This window comes from Sus scrofa, chromosome 2 (assembly GCF_054392235.1).
Source record: "Sus scrofa isolate SSC_HxYL_T2T_F1_AM1 chromosome 2, Sscrofa_HxYL_maternal_Yorkshire_Landrace_v2.0, whole genome shotgun sequence".
In the NCBI taxonomy this organism is placed as follows: Eukaryota; Metazoa; Chordata; class Mammalia; order Artiodactyla; family Suidae; genus Sus; species Sus scrofa.
Window position 1 is genome coordinate 1,289,255 of NC_139384.1, and position 22,112 is coordinate 1,311,366.

The 22,112-nt window shown below is 64.8% G+C and overlaps 1 protein-coding gene across 4 annotated transcripts in view; it reads left to right on the plus strand.

Annotated features, from left to right (window-relative positions):
- Positions 1-2,943: 2,943 nt before the first annotated feature.
- Positions 2,944-22,112, plus strand: part of LSP1 (lymphocyte specific protein 1) — a 33,664-nt gene continuing 14,495 nt past the window's right edge. For 2 of the 4 annotated variants that reach the window (XM_021082600.2, XM_021082603.2), the window contains exon 1: positions 2,944-3,053. In XM_021082600.2, the coding sequence (XP_020938259.2) occupies positions 2,986-3,053 (68 nt within the window). In that variant the 5' untranslated portion in view covers positions 2,944-2,985. Of the gene's footprint in view, positions 3,054-13,535; positions 13,951-16,681; positions 17,041-22,112 lie in introns of those variants that run through there. The other 2 variants (XM_021082604.2, XM_021082602.2) reach the window with 2 other exon arrangements.

The window sequence follows — 22,112 nt, forward strand, 5'->3', positions numbered from 1 at the left end:
GCAGCGCCCCAGGCCTGCGCCCCTCAGCTCTGAGCCCAGGGCTGGAAGCGCCCGGCTGTCCTCCCGCAGAGCTTTCTTCGTCCTGGCCTCCGGTCAGCTCGTTGCTGTGTCGCTGGACGTGGCACCGGGCCTGGGCCCAAGGCGGGGATGAAGTGGTCTCCGCCCTTCCAAGGGCCGCCCTGAAGTTCAAGTGACGGAGGCCAAGGGTGCGTGCCTGCTTCCTGGGGGGGCCCTGGGTGCCCCCGAGGAAGGCCCTGCTCTGCTCCAGCTGCCGCCCAGCGGGGCACAGGGGCCCTCGCCGTGCCCTGCGCAGCTGGATGGGTGCTGGCTCTCCCAGCGATGCCTCAGGCTCGGCCCATGCCTGCTGGTCCACGCCGACCGGAGGGAGAGGCGGGGCCCTGTGAGACAGGCGGGGCCGGGGGGCGTTGTTTGGTTCTCAGGTGTAAGAGTCTTTGGGTCGCAGGTTAAATTGGGGCAGGTGGCGGCGGGGAGGCTGGAGACGGCAGCGAGACGGCCCTGGGGTCTGGGGAGAACCGAACCTCAGCTCAGGCGCTGGAACTTGGCGGAGGGGGGACGGGGCCAGACCGAGAGAGGACGATTCCTCTGAGAAGGAATGAGGCGGGTGAGGATGAGGGGGGGAGCCCCGGGGTGACCATGCGAGCTGCATCTGAGCTCCCTGGGGCCCTCGGGTCCCCTGGAGCCCCCTGGGGCGTGGCCGCCACACGCTGCCATCTGTGCTCTTGGAGAACGGGCATCCCCAACTCTTTGGCTCTTTGCAGGACCCACAGCAGGAGGGAGGGTTTCAGGGTCACGGGGCAGCCACAGCAAAGCCCCACAGACGGCCGGTTGGAACAGCCGCTGCTCAGGCCTCGCGGCCCTGGAGGCCGGAAGTGGGCCCAGGTGTCGCAGGAGGGAGAGGCCGCTCCGGGCCCCTCCCCCGGCTTCTGGTGGTTTCCTGGGGATCTTTGGTTTGCAGAAGCACCGCCCCATCTTGCCTCCATCCTCCCGCGGCGTCTCCCGCACGCACGTCTGTCTCCAGGTTTCCCCTTTTCATAAGCGCGGCAGTCACGCCGGCTCAGGGTCCACCCAGTGGCCTCGTCTCCCCTCGGGACTTCTGCCTCGACCCCTGTTTCCAAATAAGGTTGCGTTCTGAGGCGATGGGACAGCCTGTGCGTTTGGGGAACACAGTTCACTCATAACAGGAGGACCAGGGGCTTCTGGGTCTGGGAGGATGTGACCATGGGCCCGGGGAGAGAGGCGCGGCTTCGAGCCCGGGATCAGGCGGGCGTCTGCAGGGCTCAGGAGGAGAGCGGAAAGGTGCTTGGCCGGGCGGGCTAGGCCTTCGAGGCCCGTCCAGGGCCTCGGAGTTTACCCTTCAGGCAGAGCCTGCTCTGCGGGCCTGGAAGGCCCCACACCTGGCTTCAGGCCCCACTGACTCCCTCTTGGAATTCCTAATAGCTTCTGAACCAGAGGTCCCCAATTTTCGTCTCACACGGGGCCTCACCCGTGGGGCGGGGGCACCCAGGCCACCCAGCCCACCCAGCCCCTGCCTGTTCTCCCCCACCCCGTGAGGCCCCGGAACTTCCCAGCTGTGATGCTGGGCTGACCTCACCCAAAGCCAGAGGACGGTCCTGGACGGCAGGTGGACCCAGGTCGCACCCGCTGACCGGATGCCTGGAGATGCCGGCCCCGCCCGGCTGGACGTCCAACCCCATGTCCGAGCTGGACAGCGGGTGGCCCGAGGAACCGTAGAAGGGGCAGCAAACCCGAGCTCATGGGACAAGGCCCGAGGGGCCCCTCTGTGGCCTGGATGCAGCCTGGCCTGGCCGTCCAAGCTTCTCCTGCAGGGTGAGCCGAAGGCTCCTTGGTGCCTGTGGTCAGGGAAGAGGGGCTTGTCACCTCCCAGGTCGGCTTGTCCCCAGGTGGGGCTCATCCTGATGGACAAACTGCCCTGGGCCTCAGGGCCTCCTTCCGGGGGGCCTCAGGCCCACTGCGGGCCAGGGCTTGGCAGGCTGGCCGGCCTCCCCCTTCCCTGCTCATGTGCCTGGGGATTAACCTGCATCTTGCTACTTCCACGGCTGCCCCCAGCTTGAATTAAGGGTGACAACTCAGGGCCCCCAGCTTTGGGTTCTGGCCCCCCAACGGCCCATCTCCCCTTCCCGATTTCCCAGCCCCTGGTCCGGCCGCTCCCAGAGTGGGGGGCCACGCAGCACGAAATGGCCTCCATCTGTCCCCCATCCTGCTGGTGCCTCCTGGGGAGCTCCTGGGCCCCTGCCCTCCAGAGCCTGGTGACCAACCACCCGTGTGGTCAGTTCTGAGCTGCTTGAGCATGGCAGGGGGCAGGGGGCAGGGGGCGGGGGGTGGCAAAGTCGAGGGACAGAGGAAAGGCCAGGGACCCCAACAGTTGCAAAGAGTAAAGAGAGCGCTAAGAATGGAGGTGAGGCCTGCAGGTGGGGGGCTGCTCATGCTGGGCCCCAGAAATCGCCCAGAGAGCAGGGACCTGCGAGGGGGGCTGGGTACCCGCCCACCGCCTGGGGAGCCCTCCCAGAACACCGCCACTGGGGAGGCCGCCATGCTTAATGCTGAGACTACGGGGCCAAGACAGTGTCCTGTGCTTGGGACTCTACCTGCTTCACACGGGTGGACTCTGAGGCTGGGGCCACAGGGACCCTGGAGGAGCGTGGGGGGGCTCGCGGTGCGGGTCCCCCAACCCTGCCTCTGTAAGGTCCCTCTCTGCCCTCCAGGCCCCGGCGACTTGCCTAATGCTTCCTGATGGCTGGTTTTTTGTTTTTTTTTTTTCCTCTCCTGTTGCAGCAACAGATTAGAAAACAACACCCCAGCCCAAGCCCCAAGATGGTCCAAACGTCAACCTGCTGCGGAAGGGGGAAGTGAAACCTGCTGGGGGTGGGGCCCGGCCCGCCGCCCCAGGAAGCGCCGCGAGCCGCAGTGCACACGCAAGGCCGAGGCCCGCCGGACGCCGAGCCCATGGCGGAGGCGCCCAGCCACCCCGACTCCGAGGAGCAGCAGGAGCTGCTGGTGGAAGAAGGCTCAGGGTAAGGCCCTCGGCCAGGCCTCGGGCGGGCCGCCTTCTGCCGCGGTCTCTGTAATTACCCTGGGGGCGGGGGAGGGATGCGCAAACCAGAGGTCCCTCGACGGCACCCCAGGGGCTCGGGGGAGGCACGCAGGCTGCAGGGCCCCGTCCTGGCACCCTGTCTCACCCCAGGCCGGGGAGAGGTCTCCTCTGTCTGCCCCTGCATCTGGGCCTCCCTGGGAGAGGCCGGGCTCCCCACCAGCTAGTGGGGTGCACACCCAGGACAAAGAGGCCGGGACGCCTGGTAGGGAGCCCAGGACACAGCCTGGACACCCGGGGAAGAGGCCAGGCCTTGGGCAGACAGGGCTGAAGCTGGGGAAGCCTGGCCAAGAGCGGACCCGTGGCCTCGGGACCCTCAAAGCCTGTGCTTGAGGCCCAGCTGGCCCCTCCCCCAGGCTGCCCTCCCAGCAGTGAGGGCGGAGGCTGAGGAGGAGGGCAGGCGCGGAGCGCGGGCGGGCACAGCTGGTCGGCTGCGGGACGCGAGTGGACATCAGCTGAGGCCATGTGTGGGTGGCCAGTGAAAAGGGTCACCTGTGTGGCCACGGCCAGAGCTGGGCAGAGAAACTGTGTGACCCAGGCCTCCTCGGGAAGCCTCTGCGAGCCTGTGCAGGGGCAGAGGGACAGGTCTCTGGCTGGAGGAAGGGCTGGCGATGGGCAGGTGCCCAGGCTGAGCCTCGCCCTGGGCGGAGCTGGACTTGGGGATGGACAGATGTCGTGACAGGGATGTGGAGCCCTCTGGAGAGAGAGGCCGCCGGCCCCGGAGCAGGACGGGGGCGCTGCTGCCCAGGCGATGGAAGGGAAGCAGCAGGGGCCCCAAGACCGGAGGGAGGGGTGAGACACCCACAGGATGGAGACGGGCCACCCAGGGCCGACTCCCACCTGCCCCAGAGCTGCTGCTGGGGGAGGGGGGACGCACCAGGACCCCCGCCTGAGCGGCCATGTGGGGAGGGCTCCGCACAGCCTCGGAGTTGACTTGAAAAGTGGATTCTGACCCCAGCTCTTCTGCCGGAGGTCCTTGACTCTGTGATGTCTAGGGGAAGGATGCAGGTGCCTGCAGGGGGAGGGGTGTGTGTGTGTGTGCCTCTGTGTGTGCACGTGTGTGTGCCTCTGTGTGTGCTGTGTGTGTCCCTGTGTGCATGGCTCTGTGTGCCTGTGTCCCTGCGTGTGTGCTGTGTGTGTGCCTGCGTGCGTGTGAGAGGCTGAGGTGGGAGGCCCTCTTCTTGCTGTATCCCCTGTGGGGCGCTGGTGTGGGGGATGCAGGGCTGAGTGCCGGGGCGGGGGAGGCCGGGCAGCGGCTGGGCAGTTGGGGTTTGGTTGGGCTGAGTGTGCCCCCTAAGGGTTGTCGGGGGCTGAGTGGGAGGGAGGGCAGCACGGCCGGGCTGTGGGCCCCAAGGAGGTGGCCTCGTCCTCCCAGGCAGGCAGGTCACTTCATGTGCAGCAGGTGACTGGGCAACAGCTGTGTCCTTGCTCAGAAATGGCGCCTCACGTCAGCGCCGTCTGAGCCCTGGGCCCCTCCAGTCATTTCCTGCCCATAATAGGGCACGACTTGAGGAGCCTGGCCAGGCCTTCCCCTGCCTTGGCCGCATCCTTGCCCCCATCCCTACCAGCTGTCGCACATGCCCAGGAGACAGAGCAGGCGGTGGCGGGCACGGTCACCAGCCCAGGTCCGGGCGGGTGGCTGGTGCCTGTCCTGGGGGCTCGGGCTGCACCTGCAGGGTGCGTCTGGAGCTTGCCTGGAGAGCCGGCCAGATGCACCCCTGGCCCCTGGAGCCTGGTGCCTCCCCCCTACACCCCGACCTCACCCCACGGTGCGGGGCGCGGCACTGACCTTTCAGAATGAAACTGAGACCCAGGGCGGGCAGGGTTCTCGTTTCACAAGGTGACTAAGAGAAGTGGGGAATTTCCTGGGTAGAAAGGCGGGGGAGACATCCCCGATGCCCAGGCAGGGACCTGCGGCCTGGGAAGTCCCACCTGGGGCCCCCGAGACGGCCAGGAATGAGCAGGGCCTGCTGGGGCTGGCGTGGAGCCCAGGACACCCACCCCAGCCCTGGGCACACTGCCCCGGGGCGGGAGGGGGGCGGACGCGTCTGGGTCTCGGACCCAGGGCAGGCTGTGCCCCTCCACCTGGCCAGGTGGGCCAGCCCCTCAGACTGCCCCAGGCCCTCGGATGCCCCCAGGCACCCTGACCCCCCCCCCCCCAGAGCCCTGCTGGGTCTTCCCTGCATTAGTACCATATGCAGAAGTCTTGCTGCCACCTGCAGACAGGCTGGCCAGAGGCCCGGCCTCCCTGGCCGCAGCCCAGCCCCTCCCTGCTGGGCCAGGACCCCCTCTCTCCGCGAAGCTGCCCGACCATGTCCTCCCACGCGTGGACCATTCCCCACAGAGCAGCCAATTACCGCCCCAGGACGGCCAGGCTGACCTCGCCTCCCCCCAGGGTCTGGCCTTCCCAGCTCTTCCCAGTTCTGGAAGGTGCCAGAATCATTGCAGACTCCTCACAGGCCCTTCCTCCACTGACCTGGCTGCCCCACCCCTTTCGCAGGCTACCCCCCTCCCGGGTGGCCGCTCCCCAGCCCCCTTTGCTGCTGCCACTGGAGCCCTAGTCCTCTCCCCCTAACCCAGGGGTTGGGGGAGGCCTGGGCCGCAGGGCCCCCGGTGACCCTGATTGGGGTGGGACCAGGTGAGCAGGGTCTCCCTGTCCCCCACTGCCTACCAGGCAGGCCCAGGCCCCTGTTCCAGGTGACACCGCTTCCATCACTGCTCGTATGTGGAGCTAAGGGGAGGGCAGGGCAGGGACAGCTTGCAGGGCCACCCCGAGCAGGGTCCCTTCCTGGGCGGTCTGTCCCTGCAGGCTCTCTCGGCCTTGCCCTCTAGCTCCAGGAACTTCGAGAGAGGCCGCAGGTCCCCGTGGGCTGCGGGCAGCTGGCAGCTGGAGGCAGGGACGGAGCCGGCCCAGAGACCTGCACACCCTGGGAAACGCTCTCTTCCCGCCCCGCTGAGGGCGCCACGGGCGCCAGGAGCCTGGGATGGGAGGGGCAAAACCCTCAGGTTGGACCCCCCCAAGCAGCCAGGCACCCGGTGGCCCTCCTGGCCTCTTGTTCTCCGGCAGCTCCAGCACCACCTGGTGTAGCCGGGCATGCGGCCCTGGAGCTGTGGGCAGTGCCCAAGTCCACTTAGGAGGGTGAGCCAGGCAAAACCAGGCAGCAGGCTGATGGGGCGGAGGGGTTGGGGCCACACCCTGGGGTTCCTTCCCCAGCCCTGCATGGGGTCCAGGCCCGGACGTGGCAGTCAGAGCCAGGTCAGGCCTCTGGACACCCAGGTGGGCCTCATCTCCCCTCCCTCAGGTCGGGGGTCTCGGGCGCCCGGAAATGTCCCCGGGAGAGGAGGCGCTCAGCTCAGCCCAGATGATGGATGCCTTCCTCCTGCGCCTCCTCCTGCCCCCGCCATCTGGACCCGTCGCAGCCCCCCCCTGCGGGGGAGGGGAGGTGGCTATAGGCCCCCCCCCCCTCACTCGGGAGGGAAGCAGAAACCCTTCCCTGCGTCCCCACCCCCTTCCCTTCCGGGTTCCCATCTGCGTCCTCATAAAACAGTCCTGGAGCATAAAACGGGCAGGACCAGGAGGGTCTTGGGGCCGGAACGGGCGGGCCCCAGGCAGGGTGGCACTGTGGGTGGGGGCAGTGCTGCCTGCTCCTCCCCGGAGCCCCGGCCTGCCTCTGCCTCGGCATCCCTCAGAGGGTGCCTGAGCGACAGGCAGAGACCAGAGGGGCCGGCAAGGGTGGGGCGGGGTGTCGCCTTTGTTCTCCTGGCTCTGAGTGCAGGGGAGGAGGCGTCGGGCACCGAGTCCAGGGCATGAGCGTGTGGCTGCTGCACCTGCCACACCTGGCCTGGTGCTCCTGGGGCGACTCTGCCTGGCCCGAGGCCTTGGCACTCTGTGGGCACCGTCACGGGCGCTCAGCGCCCAGGCCTCACGCCAGCCGCTTCAGACCAGGGTTCTCGTGGCTCAGCCTGAGGCCGGTGCCTCCAAGGGCAGACGCGTAAGGGCCAAACTTGCTGGAGGCTGCTGGCTTTGGGCCTGGGGCTTCCTCTCCCTGCTTCCCAGCAAGGGCTCTCTTTGGGGAGCACAGGCCCCTGGGGACCCTGCAAGGACTCTGGGTGGCTGGGCTGCCCCTTACAGGCACTCAGTAACCCCACGCACCACTGCTCTCTGAGGTCCCCCTGAAGGGGAAGAATGCCCTTCTCGAGGCTCCCCCCTGCCAAATGGGGCAAAGATCAGAAGATGTCCCTAGGGACTGTCCCCAGAGCAGAAATGGGACTCGGCCTGGCCAGCATGAGCTGGTCCCCCCATGGGGCCTAGAAAGGAGACCTCAGCTTCTCTCCCAGGCCCCTGCCCTTTGAAGCTGGGGGTCCCCTTTTCAGGGGCTCCTGAAGAGGCCTTCTTGGAGACTGGGGGTCCTGGGCCACAAGACAGCCAGCGGGGGGAGTTCCCAAACCTCTCCAAACCCTGAGTGCCCCCAGGGTAGACAGTCAGACTCAACTTGATCACACGTCAGAACTGGAGAGCTTGGAGAGCAGGCAGAGAGCACGGGGCGGGGAGGGGGGGGGCGGCGCAGGGCCAGGGAAGTCAGCCCAGCCCCCGCTCCTTCCCCAGCACTGGGGGCCTGCAGAGAGGGGCAGGCGGGGGCTTGTGAGGGTGTGGAGTCTCTAGATGAGGGGATTGAGAAAGTCATGCCTCCTGATATTGCCCAGCCAGCGCGCCCTGCAGTGCCAGACAGGGGTAGATGGTGAGGTCGGGGGTGCGGTGAGAGAGGAAGGCTTGGCCTTTTCCTGAGGCCAGGCCTGTCTGTCCACACTCCATCAGCTAACTGCCGCCGAGCTGGGAAGCTGGGAGTTGGTGGGATGACGGGAGGAGCATGTCTGTCGCATTGGCCAGCAGGGAGGGGCTCTCTTGGGAAGGCAGGAGCAGCCTGTGTTCCCCTCCGAGGCAGCCACTTGCCCTGCAGGAGTGGGAGGGACTCAGACCTCTGGTCGGGGCCTGGAGGGGGTCAGCGTGGGGGAGGGGAGGCATGCAGAGATCAGCAGCACAGCTGGCAGGGAGGTGGGGCATGACAGTAAGCGGCGGGTAGTGTGGTGGGTTCTGGAGCCTTGGCTTCCCCAGCCGTTGCACAGGATATGGGTGAGGACCAGGAGGGATCCCTGCTCTATGCCTGGCAGGTGGGATCTCAGATGCTGCTCCTTCCTGCTCCCAGGGAAAAACATGAGCCCCTCGCTCCAAAGGTGCCCGTGCCCCCTCCTCCCTAGACAGAACCTGCTCTGTTGATGGTTTCCTTTCTGAGCTAACCCAAGGCTGCCTACTTACCCTCTCCTCCTCTCCCAAAAGATGAATGGGACTTGGAACGAATGGATCTGGTCAGCTGACCCCAGAGGGATTTGGAGAGAAGTTTTCAGCCTTTCTGCTGGTCCCAGCCCCTCCCAAGATCCAAGTGTCATCACTGTACCCACCGTGGCCCCTCTCCCTTTGCTGGACTGAGGCACACGTAAGACAGAGGAGGGCTCAGAAACACTGCTTTATTCAGAGTCACCCAGGAGCCACTGAGACCCCCAACCCTGACCCCATCCTACACGCCAGCCCTGTGGGGTCTCACTTCTTGTTGCACCTTTTATTGGGATACAGCTGTTCTGTGAGTGTGCCTGTGTGTGTGTGTTGAGAATGTCTGAACAAGAAGACAGACCCCTCCCTCTCCAGCCTCTATTTAAGTTCTGTTGGGGCAGCGGACCTACTGGAGAGAGGGTCTGTTCTCTTCTTCAGCCACATGCTTATAAACTATGTCACAAAAAAAGAAAAAGAAAATGAAAGACTCAATAAGAGAGACAAGCATGAATGGAAGAAAAATAGATGAAGAAAGGTAGGAAGCGGGAACAACTGGATGATGGATGGATGAATAGGTTGTGATTAGATGGAGGAGTTGATGTATGGATTAGTGAATGGATGGGTGGGTGGATAGATGGTTGATGAGTGAATGGGTGGATGGATAATGGGTAGATATATGGATGGATGGGTAGATGAATGGCTTGTAGATGAATGGACGAATGGATAATTGGAGGATGGATGGATGGATGGATGGATGGATGAGGGAGAAGATGGGTGGATGATTGGGTAGATGGATGGGTGGATTGATGAGTGCATGGGTGAGTGAATAGATGAATGGATGGATGATGAATCAAGGAATGGGTAGATCCATGAGTGTATGGGTGGTGGATAGATGATGAATGATGGGTGAATGAATGGGTGAATGGATAGATGGATGGATGAGTGAAAAGATGGGTGGATGGTTGGGTAGACGGATGGACGAGTGAATAGGTGGATGGATGGATGATGAGTGGATGAATGGGTGGATTACTGAGTGTATGGGAGGGCGGGTAGATACATGAGTGAATGGATTGGTGGATGACTGATGGGTGGGTGGATAGGTGGATGGACACATGGAGTGGAAGGATGGAGTAGTGGATGGGTAGATAAATGGAATGTAGACAGGTAGATGACTGGACAGATGAGTAGAAGGTTTTCAGGATAGATGTGCATATAGACGGATATGGATAATGGGTAGATTGTTAGGTGAACCGGTGGGCAGATATGGAAAGGGATAGAGGAACAGAAAGATAGCAAGGAAATTTCATGTCATACATTATAGCATATATTTGGGCTTTTTCGTACCTACGAAATATCATTGTGAGAACAGAGACTGTTAATTCTGAACTCCAGTGCTTAAAAAGTGAATACAGTAAATGTTCAATATATGTGTTGAAAAAAGATAGAGAGAAGTGGAGTTCCTGCTGTGGTGCAATGGAATTGGCAACGTCTCTGGAGCTGGGATGCAGCCTCGATAACCAGACTGGCACATTGGGTTAAGGATCTGGCATTGCTGCAGCTGCAGTGTCTCACCACTGTGGCTAGGATCTGATCTCTGGCCTGAGAACTCCATGTGACATGGGGCAGCCAACAAAGAAAAAAAAGTTGACAAATATGTAAAGGTAAATAGATAGATGAATAAATATGTAGTTGGTTAGATGAGGCATGGATGAGTGAATAGATGGATGAAAATAATAGTAACTAACACTTATTGATATTTTACTGTGTTCCAACAATTGTTTTAAGTATTAACTCATTTGGATGGCCTTCAAGGCAGATGATAGACAAATATGTACATGGCAGGACAAACATATGTATTCATGCACAATTGGATGCCTGACTCTCTAGGTGGGAAGATGGGTGGATACACGGATGGATGGACAGGCATATATATAAATGGAGGTAAGAATGGGAAGGATACATTGTAAAATGTTTGGATGTAGAGATAGTACAACGTTTGGAGAGATAGAAGGATGGATTCAAGAGTGAGTAACTAGTTCACTACTGGCTGGACACCTGGGCAGATAGATCTACAAATTGATGAATACATAGATAATAGTAATTAACATATGTTATGTAGTTATGATGTTTAGGATGGATGGACGTAAGTGTTTTACATGTTTTACATGCATTAAGACATTTAAATAAATGGATGGATGTTGGATGGAGGGATAGATGAGTGGGTGGGTGGATATTTTCTCAATGAAGAGATGTAAAGAGGGAGGGATGGGCATGGGTGTATATGTATTGATGGATGCTTGAATGGACTGAATGAACTGATGGAAGAATTTATTGTTTACATGATAATTGAATGGATGTATATCGAGAAATTGGTGCATTGATAGTTGACATATGGAAAGACAGATGACTGTATACAGAAGAAGGAGGATGGATGATGGATGGATGGATGATAGATTGAGAATGGAAGTTGGATGTATGGATAGATGATGGATGGAGGATGGAGGTTGGATGGATAGATGGATAGATGTCTGGATGGACAGATGGATGGATGGACAGATGGATGATGGATGGATAGATGGACAGACCGATGGATGGATGACAGATGGATGAATAGATAGATGGGTAGATGGATGATGGATGGATGATGGATGGATGGATACACGGATAGATGATAGGTGGAGGATAGACGTTGGATGGATGGATGGATGATGGATGGAGGACGGAGATAGGATGGGTGGATGGATGGAGGGTGGAGGCTTGTTGGATGGATGGATGGATGGATAGATGGGTGGATGATAGGCAGAGGATGGAAGCTGGATGGATGGATAGATGATGGATGAGGTGGGTCGGATGTATGTGTGTGTGTATGGATGGATGGATGGATGATGGATGGATGGAGAATGGAAGCTGGATGGATGGACGGATGATGGAGGTTGGATGGATGGATGGAGAATGGCGCCTGTTTGGATGGATAGGGGATGGATGGATGGATGGATGGATGGAGAATGGATGATGGATGAGGGATGCATGGGTGGAAGATGTACGGACAAGTAGAAGTGGAGATGACATCAGATACTCGACCCTATTGTTCCTGTTAGGACATGCCTTCGTTGTGAAACTGTGAATCCTGGCCACCGCATTAAAGCTCTCTTCTTGCTGCCTCCGACCCATCAGTTTCCGATAAAAAATTGTGCGATTCTATTTTAAGTTCTTAGAGACGGGGAACTTCTGCCATCCCGAGGCAGCCCTCTCCCCTGTGGAAGTATTTCTCCTTCTTTTGAACTGAATACACCTTGGCACATTTCGCTCCTGGCTGTCGGTGACTGGGATTCCAGAACTAAGAGCACGAGGCACCGAGATGGGCAGGTCGAAGCCTTCCTTCCCCTGGGGGATCCGCTCAGCCCGGGGCCTGGCCCTGCCGCCCTCCTCCCTCCTTCCGCCAGACTCCCACGTCTCTGCAGTGCTGGCTGGAGGCTGAGGATGCGCAGTGGGCGCAAGGGCCTTGTGAGGCGCACCCCACATTCCCTGGCTCCCCCTGGGTTGTGCAGGGGAGGAGGAAGCTGTGGGCTCCCCTCTAGACTGGCCGTGGGATGCAGCCTGATATGTTTGGGGGGAGTCTGCGCCTGACCCCCACAAAGTCCTCGCCAGCCAGCCAGCCACCCCCCGGGGCCCTGTGGACCTGTGGGCCGTATGGACTTTTCCCATGGTTGCCGCCACCTCCAGTACTCACCGCCTTCACACGGGGACTGACCCCCGTGTCCGCCCCCTCGATGTCTGGTCATAACCTCGCCTTCGTCCGCTCCCATCCCCAGGTGCTTCCCGGCCCTGACCTCCTGGCACAGCCTAGTCAGACTAGCTGGGGATGCGAGCGGGCCATTCCTCTGCGGAATGGGAGTGAGGGTGGCAGCTGGGCCAGTGTTGGGGCAGCTGGCAGGCAGCAGAACAGGCTGGTTCTAGCTCTGCCAGTGCTGGCTGTCCGAACTTGGGCCCCAGTCTGAGCTTCGGTTTCCCCGTGGCAGACACGGGTACAGTGGCGTCTGCCTCCCAGGGCAGTCGTGAGCATCAGTGAGCCTGGGGAGCTCCTGGACGTAGGACGGCTCAGTCTGGAGCTGGTGCTGGGTGACTCCCGGCCAGCCCGCGTCCGGTCCGCTCCCTCCCTCGTCCAGGCCACTAGCCTCGGTGTTCTCCAGTGAGTCACGGGGGCGACTGAGCCCAACCAGAGGAACCATGGGCTGGGCTGCTCCTTCCAGGGCTCTGGCCAGAGCTCGGGGCAGGGGGCGGTCAGGGCACCGCGCTGACCTTGTCCCACTGGCCACTTTTTGGGAGCATGGCTCTCCGATACCAACGGGAGTGCCTGGGGTCACCTCTGCCTCTCGGGGCCTTGGGGCTCGGACCTTGCAGGCAGGCTGGCAGGGATTGGGGAGGGCAGCAGAGAGGATTCCTGGGGTGCCCTGGCCTCCGCCTTGGGGGGACTACAGGAGCAGAGGGCTGGAAAGAAACAAAGGGAAAGTGGAGAAGGAGGAGGGAGAGGGAGGAGGGAGAGGAGGGAGGGAGGGGAGGGGGAGGGGAGAGGAGGGGGAGAGAAGGAGGGAGAGGAGGGGGAGGGGGAGGGGGAGGGAAGGAGGGAGGCAGAGATAGAGAGAGAGGGAAAGACAAGAGAGAGGGGCTGAAGGTGGGACCCCTCCGGGCAGGGCCGGGGAGATGCCGGAGCGGGGCCAGGCCAGGGCCCAGCATGGGGAGAGGCGGGCAGGCCTGGGGAGGGAGATGTGGGGACCAGGCACCCAGCGGGCGGATGGAGATGGGCGGCAGGGGGAGGGAGGAGCCCGAGGCAGGGAGGGCGGCCAAGGTGGCGAGGGCAGGGGAGGGGGGCGGCGGAGAGAGGAGGGAGGGGCGGCCAGCTGCCCATCACAGCCTCCCTCCGAGGTCCTGCTAAGCCCCCAGGCTGCTGGGCTGCATGCAGGGCGAGGGTTTTCTCTCTGACGTTTTACTAGTCTCAGAGGCGGGGAGGGGGTGGAGGAGCGGGGGGCGGAGAGGGGGCTGGGGGGGAACCAACGGGGAGCAGCTGCTAGGCGTCCTGAGGAGGAGAGGGGCCGAGAGACAGGGACAGAGGGGCACTCGGGCAGCCTGGGGGCAGCCCGTGGGAGCCATCCCAGGGGACCCCCAGCGGCCACAGGGGCCAGGACGGAGCAGACAGAGGAGACAGGGGTGGCAGAGCCAGAGGCCAGCCGGCCAGACGGGAGAGACCGAGCCAGGAGGGACGTGGCCGGGAGAGGAGGCAGAGAGGAAGGGGGCGAGGGTCCCAGAGGCAGGAGGAGCCGTGGGAGGCGGCCGGCCACACAGGCCGCGGGCAGCAGCCTTTGAAGAAGCGGCCGCAGCGTCCCCGGGGCTGGGGTCAGGCCAGGTCGCCAGCCAGGCGGGCGGCCGCCGGCATGATGAGCAGCCCGGCGCTCCTGAGAAGGAATTCTAGCAAACAGGGCCTGGAGAGCCTCCTGAGGTAGGTCCCTCCGCCCAGGCTGGGGCACGGAGGGCCGGGCAGGGCGCTGCCCACGGAGGACTGGCACGGCGAGCTGGGCTGCCCCGGGCGCTGGGCTCCTCGAGTCTTTCCCAGGAGCCGGGCCCCAGCCCCGTGGCTCTGTGGCACAGTGGCTGCGGGCAGGGTGAGGGGTGCGCCAGGCCACCCGGCGTGCGCACGTGCGTGGGTGCGGGCCTGTCCCCTCCTCTGTGCCCCGGGCACATGTCCTCCTCGCCCACCTGCACGGCCAGGCCTCAGGCAGCGGCCGCTCTGCCGGAGGACCTTTCCCTGGCCCTGGCCTCTGCCCTACCCTGTGGTCCCCTGTTGAAAGTGCATCCTCCTCACGGCTTCCGAGGCCTCCTCTGGTCCCGCTGGCTCTTGGGGACCTTCCAGTCACCCCTTACTTTACAGACGATGAAACTGGACTCGGCCACCACATTCGCCAGCCCATTGCGCAAGGCGCTGCGGGCCACGCGCGCTCTGGGGCCCGGAGTCAGGCCTTGCCGGAATGCTCTCCCGGCTCCTGCATCCTCGGGCCTCGGGATGTGCTTTCTGGGCTTCAGTTTCCTCCCCTGTGAGGTGGGGTGTGGCGGCACCTGAGTCACAGCGTCGTGGAGAGAGCAGAGCCGCAGGGCCGTGGCCGGGCCCCTCACCGCCTCCTTCTGAGCCACCTGCAACTCCCTTCCTCCCCGGCCGCCCTTCCAGACATCACAGGTGCAGCTGAAACACCGCCTCCTCCGTGGAGCCTGCCTCGGCTCCCGCCAGGCCTGCAAGCCTGCTTCCTGCCTCCTTTGATGGCAGGGCAGGTGCCGAGCAGACCGCCAGCTCCTGGAGGTGCAGGGCCTCCCTCCACACCCCAGGTCGACCCCCGCCCTGGTTCTGGGAGGGGAGGGGCCAGCTGTGCAGGTGGCCCCGCGGCCTTCTGGGGGAGAGCGAGGGCAGCCCCGGGCTCACCCAGCTCCGGCTCACTGGGTCCCCGCAGACGCAGAATGATGGCTCTCCCCCTGCCTACCCTGGCCCAAGGGCTGGGACTCCAGGTCAGGACCAGTGAGAGGGTTTGAGGGGCCCTGCTGGGCTGGGCGGGGCCCCTAGCAGCCCGGCTCTGCCCGCTGGTAAGGCCAACCCCGTGTGTCGTCTCCTGGGCTTCACACCCGTCCTCTCCTGGCTCTGCCCCCCGCCCCGTGCTTCTCACCTAGGGCCACGGGAGTCACCGGGAACTTCTGGTCCCCACCAGCAGGGGCGTGTCCTCCCAGGAGTCGCTGGGTCCATCCCCAGCGTCACCAGCGCCAAACGGGGAAACTGAGGCCACGGGGGGAGCTGCCGAACTCTCTGGGGACGGCGGGGAGCCCCAGGGCCTGGCTGCGCCAGTGCCCTTGTCCCAAACATCTGTCCAGGTGTGGCTTTGGCTCGCTCCCCAAACCCAGTGCCCCGGGCGAGCAGGGGGCACACTGGAGGCACCACCAGGGCTCGGAGGGCACAACAGGCTCCGAGGGTGGGGATGGGCTTGGGTGTTCCCTGAGGGCCTGGGCAGGGGCAGGTGGGCCTGCAGGTGGCTGGCCAGCACAGGGACAGAAGGAAGCATCCCTGGGAACTCCCGCCATGGGGGGGCGGGGCAGGGGGCAAGGGAGTGTCTGTCTGTCCCTGTCAGCAGGCATGGTGATGCTCCTGACACAACCCTTCCAACTTCTGACCCGGGGCGGGCGGGTTCCACGTCCCACACGCCACCAAGGGACACAGCTTCCTGCCACCCTCTCCCCTGAGCCTCAGGGGTCTGCCAGCTCCTTGTCCCCAACCGGGGACAGAAGATCACTCAGGCTATGACTCGGCCCACGTCCCCTTGGGAGTGGGGACCCCACCCCTCGCCCTGGCCCCCTTGGTCCCAGTCCCTCACCTGGGGGGGGCGGCAGAGAGCATGGTCTTCTCTGTGACAGGTGCCCGAGGGTCTAGATTGAATTCCCTACCGGGTATAGATTGAATCCAGTTCAAGCAATTAAAGACACCTTGGGGCCAGGAGCAGACTCGACCCGCCTGCCCACCGGTGTTCCTCGCCTGTCTGGACCCACTGGTGCCGCGGCCATGGGGACACCCAGACGCTGCAGGAGGCTTTGCCCTGGCAGGCCCTCAGCCTGGCTGACCCCTCCTCCTGCCGAGCTCTGCGCCCCCCAGGGGGCTGGGGGGCACTTCCCCACCCCTCCTGCTGCCCCTGGGGGGTTCGCTGCTCTCCCCAGGCCCCTCTCCCACCCGGCCAGGGTTAGGGATAGTCGGGTCCAGTGAGGGGTCCCTGGGCCCCCTCACTTCCAGAAGGTGCCTGGACTCTGTGCCACTTGCCTGGTCACACCGTCTCTGAGGGCCTGGCCTTGGAAGGTGGGGGCCGAGCTGGTGCAGTGCAAGGGGGCTCTGGGCCCCCCAGGGGACACTCTGGAGGCCAGCAGAGCCCTCTGCCCACCCATCTCAATGCACGTCCACCTCGGACACAGGCAAGTTCTGTGCCCAGCCCTCCCACCCTGGGCAGCCACTCCAGGGAGGCCTCTGGGCACCTCGGCGTGGCCAGCAGGGCCCGGGGTGGGACCGGCTGCCTGCCGGGCTGGCCTGAGGGGGCTGTGGAAGCCAGGCCTGCAAACCACAGTGTCCGAGGGGCGTGGCTGCCTCAGGCCCACCCAAGGCCCGGCATCCGGGGGTGGGATAGCCCTGCCCGGGCAGGGCTGGGTGTCTGGTAGGCGGTGCTGCCATGGGATTGGGTGGTCTGCTTTTTGGAGTGGGTGCTGCCCTGGGAACCCCGGGCAGGCCGGCAGCAGGGGGTACAGGGACCAAGTGGCCCAGCCCCCTGGGCAGGGTGTCAGGGCCAGAGCCCAGAGCGCTGAGGTTCAGGCCAGGCTCCAGCCCCAGCCCGCAAACCAGAGTGGGACAGAGTGGCCAGCGAGCAGGGGCCAGGGTGCACCAGGCACCTGGGACTGGTGCGCCTGCCCCTGCCGGAGCCTCAGGAGGGTGCCCTGTTGCCCCCAGCCCCGAGGGATGGCTGGAGGGGACGCGGCTCCCAGGAATACTCATCGGGCTCAGAGTGGCTCAGCACAGGTTGGTAGCCAGGGGTGAGAAGCCGGGTGGCTTCGAGGGGCAGGGAGAAGGGTGTGGGGCCTTGGCCCTGGGCACGGAGTGGGATCAGAAGTCGTGCAGGCTGGGGATGGGTGGAACGGCAGCTGCCCACCGCAGGCAGGGGGTCCTCAGGCTTGTGGAGGTGAGACTGCGCAGTTGGGCATGTGCCCGGCAGGTCCCCAGGCTCTTGGCTGGGGTGTGTCCTACCAGGTGGAGGTGGGAGGAGGGAGCGGGAGTGGAGAGGGTGAGGGGCAGAGGGACCTCCCCAAAGAGAAAGAGGACAGGTGGGCACAGGCCGGGATGGGCGGCAGGGGCACAGGGCCACGGTCAAGAGGAGGGAGATGCAACAGAGCAGGGGTGGATGAGGCAGGAGGCGGGGATGCTCGAGGGGCCTCAGGACCCTCCAGCTGCAAGGGAGGGAAGGGCACCCAGGGCCAGGTGGGGTGGGCACTGAATATGGGAGGCGGGGGCCACCCTGCCCAGCGACTGCCCCAGGCCCCCCTGGGAAGGTGGGAGAGGCAGGCGGCTGAGAGGAGGAAGGAGGAGAGAGAAGCTTAGAAAGTGGGGAACTCAGCAGGGGAGGAGGCACGGGGCCTGGGGGGGGGCATCCCCGCCCTGGGCTGGGCCTTCGGGATGGGGTCCCGTGGACCACTGCTTTGTTTCCCACCCTGATCTCAGGGCCGTGGGCTTGGAACCCCGGCCGTGTCTGCTGGGCCCGGGGGAGCCCCCAGTGAGACCCTGTGCCTCTGAGCGTCGCCTCCTCATGGAAGCAGTGACGAGGGAGGACCGTGAGAAGTCACGTGCTGGCTGGAGCGGGTCACTTTGCCCCGCAAGTGGGGCTGTTTTCTGTCCGGATCCCGGCTCTGGGCTGAGACCTCGGGGGGCGGGGGGCAGAAGACCAGGGCAGGGGCCTCCTGATCACAGCTTGTGGGTTATCTGGGAGCACAGCACCTCCAGCACCCCCCCCCCCGGGGGGGGAAAGCCGGGATCTGCAGAGTCAGAGGGTGCGTGGCCAGGGTGGCACAGTGAAGACTGAATTAGGGCCGGTTCAGTGGCAGAGCCCCTGCACTCCCAGAACGACCAGTCCTGCAGGGTTGGGGTCTTCAGGGGAGGGGTTGGGGGCCAAGCAGGGCACCTGGGGCTCCAGCAGCAATGGAGTGGAGACTTTAGGCAGAGGGTCCCGCCGCACCTGCCCTTGGGGGCCTGGGGCGCTCTCTCTGGGTGGGGGGGGGGTGGAGCCAGGAGCTGACGGACAGGTGTTCAAGCACCAGGCTGCACCTCCTGCCCAGGTGGGCAGGCGCGAGTTTGAACGATGCGCAGACCCTGGACTGGACTTGGGAGGAGAGCGGCTCTGGCACCGACCTGGGCAGAGCCATGCAAGGGGCCTTCAGGAGTGGGAGGTGGAGCCGGGGCCGGCGCAGGAGGAGAGGGGAGGGGATGGCAGAGGCCGCAGCCGGTGCCAGCCACCAGTCGCGTGTCCCGGAGCGTGCCAAAGCCTGGCCTCGTGAGCGCTCCGAGGACCGTGCCAGGCAGTCCCAGCCGGGCGAGGGAGCGATCGGCCCCCCTGGAGGGCCGTCCAGCGCCAAGAAGGGACTGGGCCGGACCTGGAGATGCAGCCAGGGCTGCAGCTTGGTGGGAGTGCTGTGTGGTCAGCCCTTGTCCAGTCATGGGGGGCTCAGCCCCGGGCGTGCCATGTGTCAGCAGAGGGGTGGGCACGCTGATGTGACTCCCTGAGCTGAAGGATGGAGCGGGGGCTCCCCGGAGTTCTCCCGGGCTGCCTCGGCACTTGGCCCACTTGGGGTCCGTGACTTGGAAGAGAAAGGCAAGACCCTCGTGTGAGGTGCGTGGGGCAGAGGGGCGAACGGCGAGCACAGGGCTGGCACGGGCCACAGCCATGCTGGCATCCAGCAGGCAGGACGAACCCCAAGGCCTTGACGTCTCACCTGCCCGAGCCTGGCCCGGCAGGCTGGCCTGAGCAAATGGGGGCGGAAATAGAAGAGCCTCGGTGACAAGGCGAGGTACTGACCGTGGAGCACGTCGCAAGAGGTAGGACACCCAGCAGAGGGAGGGGCTGGGCTGGGCAGAGGGACGTCAGGCTCGGCTCTGGACCCCGCTCTGGGGACCCAGCCTTGAGGAGCAAGGGGAAGCCTGAGAGTGTGGCTCAGGGGCCCAGGGGCCCCCCGTCCCAGTCTCGGCAGGTCTCCAAGGCCCAGGGCTCAGGGCTCCGCAGGGGAGGGTGTAAGAGGGGCTGACGCCCCCGGGAGGACCTTCCTGGACTCCCCTAGGCCAGAGCCGTTTGCCGGCGCGTGAGCACGTGGGTGGCAGGGACCGCCGTCGCGACACCCTTCCCACCTGGCTGGCTGCCCAACCAGCCGGGGCGCCTTTGGGGCCAGAGGTGTGATGGGCAGGCCTGCGCTGCGGCCGCCCTGAGCAGCGTGCAGAGCCCGCTGTCCCCTAGCTGCGTGGGTCCTGAGGCAGCCGCTTCGTCCCAGGACCGGGACGAGGATGGCGCAGGAGCCAAGGGCCGGGCACCGCACAGCGGGCAGCAGTACCAAGGGAGGGAAGTGGCCCCACCGGAGTCCAGGCTGAGGTCTCGCTCCTCTGGTCCCGGCGGCTCCCACGGGGCGGGCGACGTGTGGGCAGCGCCGGGAAAGCAGGCAGCAGCTCCAGAGGAAGGGGGTTGGAGCAGGTGTGGGGCCGGGCGGGTCTGGAGCAGGATGTAGGGGACGGGTCCGAGGGAACAGATGCCCTCCCACCCCCCAGGTGGGGGGCGGGAGATCAGGGTGCGCCTGCGTGGGAGGCGCCGCACTGTGGGTCGCCCAGGAGGGGGCGGACTTGGCATGTGGGCTGGGGGAGGATGGAGGGAGAAGGGAGGGGTCCCAGCTCCGTCGCTGTCACCTCTGTCCCCCACCCCCACCCTGGCCCCGGTCCCCTCACCAAGTCTCCCAGGCTGCGGATTTGCTGCCCCTGCCTCTCCACCACATCCCTCCTCCCTCTGGGCAGGGGGCAGCGAAGCTTCGAATAAGGGTCCTTTTCTGTGGCCCTCGAGCCACCCCATAGGGTCAGAGCTGGTTTTCTTGGCAGCTTCTAAGATCTCTGAGGCCTGGGAGGAAAACCCTCTCATCTGTGGGTCCCTAGCACCCGACAAAATACAGTGCTGGCAAGGAGTGGGGAGAGGACGGAGCGGGGGGGGGGGGGGAGACGGAGGCCCTGGGGGCGGAGGAGCAGCAAGGATGGGGGTTACCCCAGGCAGGGGGGAGCGGGAACAAACCTGTGCTGGCTGGGAGGTTATGGGGCAGGGGGCCGATACCGGGGTGTCATCTGGGGAGCAGGCCCCGGGAGGGAGGCTGGGATGGTGATCCGGTGGGTGTGGTCTCCCTGCCTCCCCTTCCCCGGGCGGGGGGACCTCAGGCATGTAGCATCCCACCGTCTCTCAGCTGTGAAGGGGGTGCCAAGTTGGCCCCGAGGTGGGCAGTGGGCCGTCCCGGGCCGAGTGGGGTCTGGAGCGGCAGACGTGGCCGCCGGGGCCAGTGGGGTGAAGGCCCCGAGGAGACAAGGGCAGGGGCTGGGCCCGGGAGCCCCCGGTGGCTGGAATGCCGAGGCAGAGGCTGCCCCTGCGGCTGGGGGGTTGTGGAGAAGTGGGTCCTGGTCTTGGGGGCTCTGGGTGGGGCAGTGAGGGGCTCCCCCAGAATGAGAGGCCCTCCAGTGCTGCCCGGGTGTGGGATGACCAGGGTGGCCCCTCCTGCAGAGGCTCCGCCCGGGGCAGAAAACCGTGCTGGCTGGGGCTCCGGGCTAACGGCCCTGTGGGCGAAGAGCACCCGCTCCAGCCCGTTCCTGGAAGTCCCCTGCCCGGGCCACAGGGCCCCCTCCCCTGCCTGGGGGCTGGGGAGCCCCAGCCCTGGCTTGGGAAGGATGCTCAGCCCTTCGTCTCCTGGCTGCCCTGGGGTGCTCTGGCCTCGGGGCACGTGGCACGTGGCATCCTTCCAGGGCTGGCTCTCCTGCCAGACGTGGGCTCCTGAGGCTGCGGCTGTGCCCCTCCCCTGAGCTCTGGACCCGGTGCCCTGGGGGCGCAGGCTGCTCGGAGCCTCCTCCCCCCGCTCAGGGCCAGCCTGCGCCCCAAGGGTGCCTTCTCTGAGGTTGTGGGGAAAGTCCGCTTTGCAGGCAGAGGCACCCTCATCCAGGGAGGCTTCCCAGATGTGACCTGCCCACGGGCCAAGAGGGACATGGTGTGGGGTGAGGGCCAGGCCTGCCCCTGATGGGACTTCAGCTCCTTCTTGGGGACACAGGTCTGCCAGCAGCGCCCGCCATGGGGAAGCGGGAGCCGAGCTGGGCTGAGGCTGTGGGGGGGTCTCAGTTCTCCGCCTGCCGAGTTTTCCCAGCTAGGCTGAGGCTGGGCCTGAGGTGGCACTCTGGGAAGGAGGAGGGCCTGACAGACGGGCCAGGGCCTCAGCCTGGCTGGGCACCAGCCTCTCCTCCCTGGCAGGGGCTGGGCTGCTTCCGGCCCCGCCCTCCCGGGTGTTGGGCCCGCCCCCTCCAGGGTGACTGACAGCCAGCCTGGCGGGCGGGGCAGTTCCGCCTCCAGCTGGTCCTCCCGCCCCTCTGTGCCCCGCCCCTGCGGAGCTCCTCCTCTGACCTCCGGGGATGACGAGGGGCTCCATACCCCAGGTCCCCCCAGTCTCCCCCGGCCCTGCCTGGAACCCTCAGGGTCCCTGTAGCCCACGGCTTGGTCTCTGCACTGAGCCGTCCCGGGACCTAATGCCAGCCCTAGGCCCCTGAGTCCTGCCCCCTGGTGCTGCCCCTGGGAGTGACAGCTGGTACCCCAGCACGGGTGGGACCCCAGGCCCCCAGCGGAGGCTACAAGCTCTGTGCTCCCTCTCCCTGGAGGCGCCTTGTTGGGGGGGGCAGGAGGGAGGGAGACCCGGAGCCCCTGGGGCTTGGTGCCCCCCAGCCTTTCCCTCCCATCCCCGCTGCTCCCTCAGGGGCTGTTCCTTCTGAGTTCGCCGCGGCCCCTCCCCACTGCAGTTCCTCCCTACCGGCTGTATCCTCAAGGTCCC